This window comes from Tarenaya hassleriana, unplaced genomic scaffold (genome assembly GCF_000463585.1).
Source record: "Tarenaya hassleriana unplaced genomic scaffold, ASM46358v1 Cleome4571, whole genome shotgun sequence".
Classification (NCBI taxonomy): Eukaryota; Viridiplantae; Streptophyta; class Magnoliopsida; order Brassicales; family Cleomaceae; genus Tarenaya; species Tarenaya hassleriana.
In genome coordinates, this window is record NW_010967276.1 from 1 (window position 1) to 667 (window position 667).

Genomic DNA, 667 nt, shown 5'->3' on the forward strand with positions numbered 1-667 from the left:
GTGTACCACGACGAAGGAACAATCAAGTCGATGAGCAGACACGGAGACCGCAGGTAGCTGATTCGTATACAAACACATCATCTTATAGGCACAGTATATAACTCTTTGTACCTCTGCTTCTTTAACGCTTCATAAAACTCATGTAGCTACTTTCTGCAACAGGGAACTGCTTAAGGGGCCGCTTTATTATGCATCATCAATCACTTTAGCTTGTGTCTTCTATTGGAGGACGTCCCCTATTGCCATTGCAGTGATATGCAACCTTTGTGCTGGAGATGGTACAGTTACCTTGTTGAAATAAAAAACTAAATACGCACCGGCACCACCACAAAATCTAATAAATGTTAGATATATGATTGTATCAATCAGAGATACAAAATCAATTCCAATCTTTCCAAATCCGTATTTATTTCTTTATTTCAACATAACCGATCCATTCGAAGTTAGCCTCTCCGAATGTACTACTACTCGCCCTTTGACGTACGAATCTTGCCTTGTGTTTCCTCTCTTGATACGATAAACATGTCAAAACATAGGTATGGCTGACATTGTGGGAAGGCGGCTTGGAACAGAGAAGCTTCCTTACAACAGAAGCAAATCGATAGCCGGTAGCATCGCAATGGCGACATCAGGGTTTACAGCTTCTGTCGTGTAAGTAACTAACATA

General features: G+C 41.1%; 1 protein-coding gene across 1 annotated transcript; it reads left to right on the plus strand.

The window, feature by feature from the left end:
- The first annotated feature begins 6 nt into the window (after window positions 1-6).
- Window positions 7-661, plus strand: LOC104825414 (farnesol kinase, chloroplastic-like). Its single transcript, XM_010557735.1, has 3 exons — window positions 7-53; window positions 163-278; window positions 537-661. The coding sequence occupies exons 1-3, from the start codon at window positions 31-33 to the stop codon at window positions 653-655; spliced, it is 258 nt and encodes an 85-aa protein (XP_010556037.1). The 5' UTR covers window positions 7-30; the 3' UTR covers window positions 656-661.
- The last annotated feature ends 6 nt before the right edge of the window (window positions 662-667 follow it).

What these genes read in the sequence shown, in the direction of transcription:
- LOC104825414 (XM_010557735.1), top strand. Translation starts at nt 31, where the DNA reads ATGAGCAGACACGGAGACCGCAG. An exon ending in AGCAGACACGGAGACCGCAG is followed by an intron (nt 54 to 162) that starts GTAGCTGATTCG and finishes TTTCTGCAACAG; the next exon opens with GGAACTGCTTAAGGGGCCGC. An exon ending in CAACCTTTGTGCTGGAGATG is followed by an intron (nt 279 to 536) that starts GTACAGTTACCT and finishes GTCAAAACATAG; the next exon opens with GTATGGCTGACATTGTGGGA.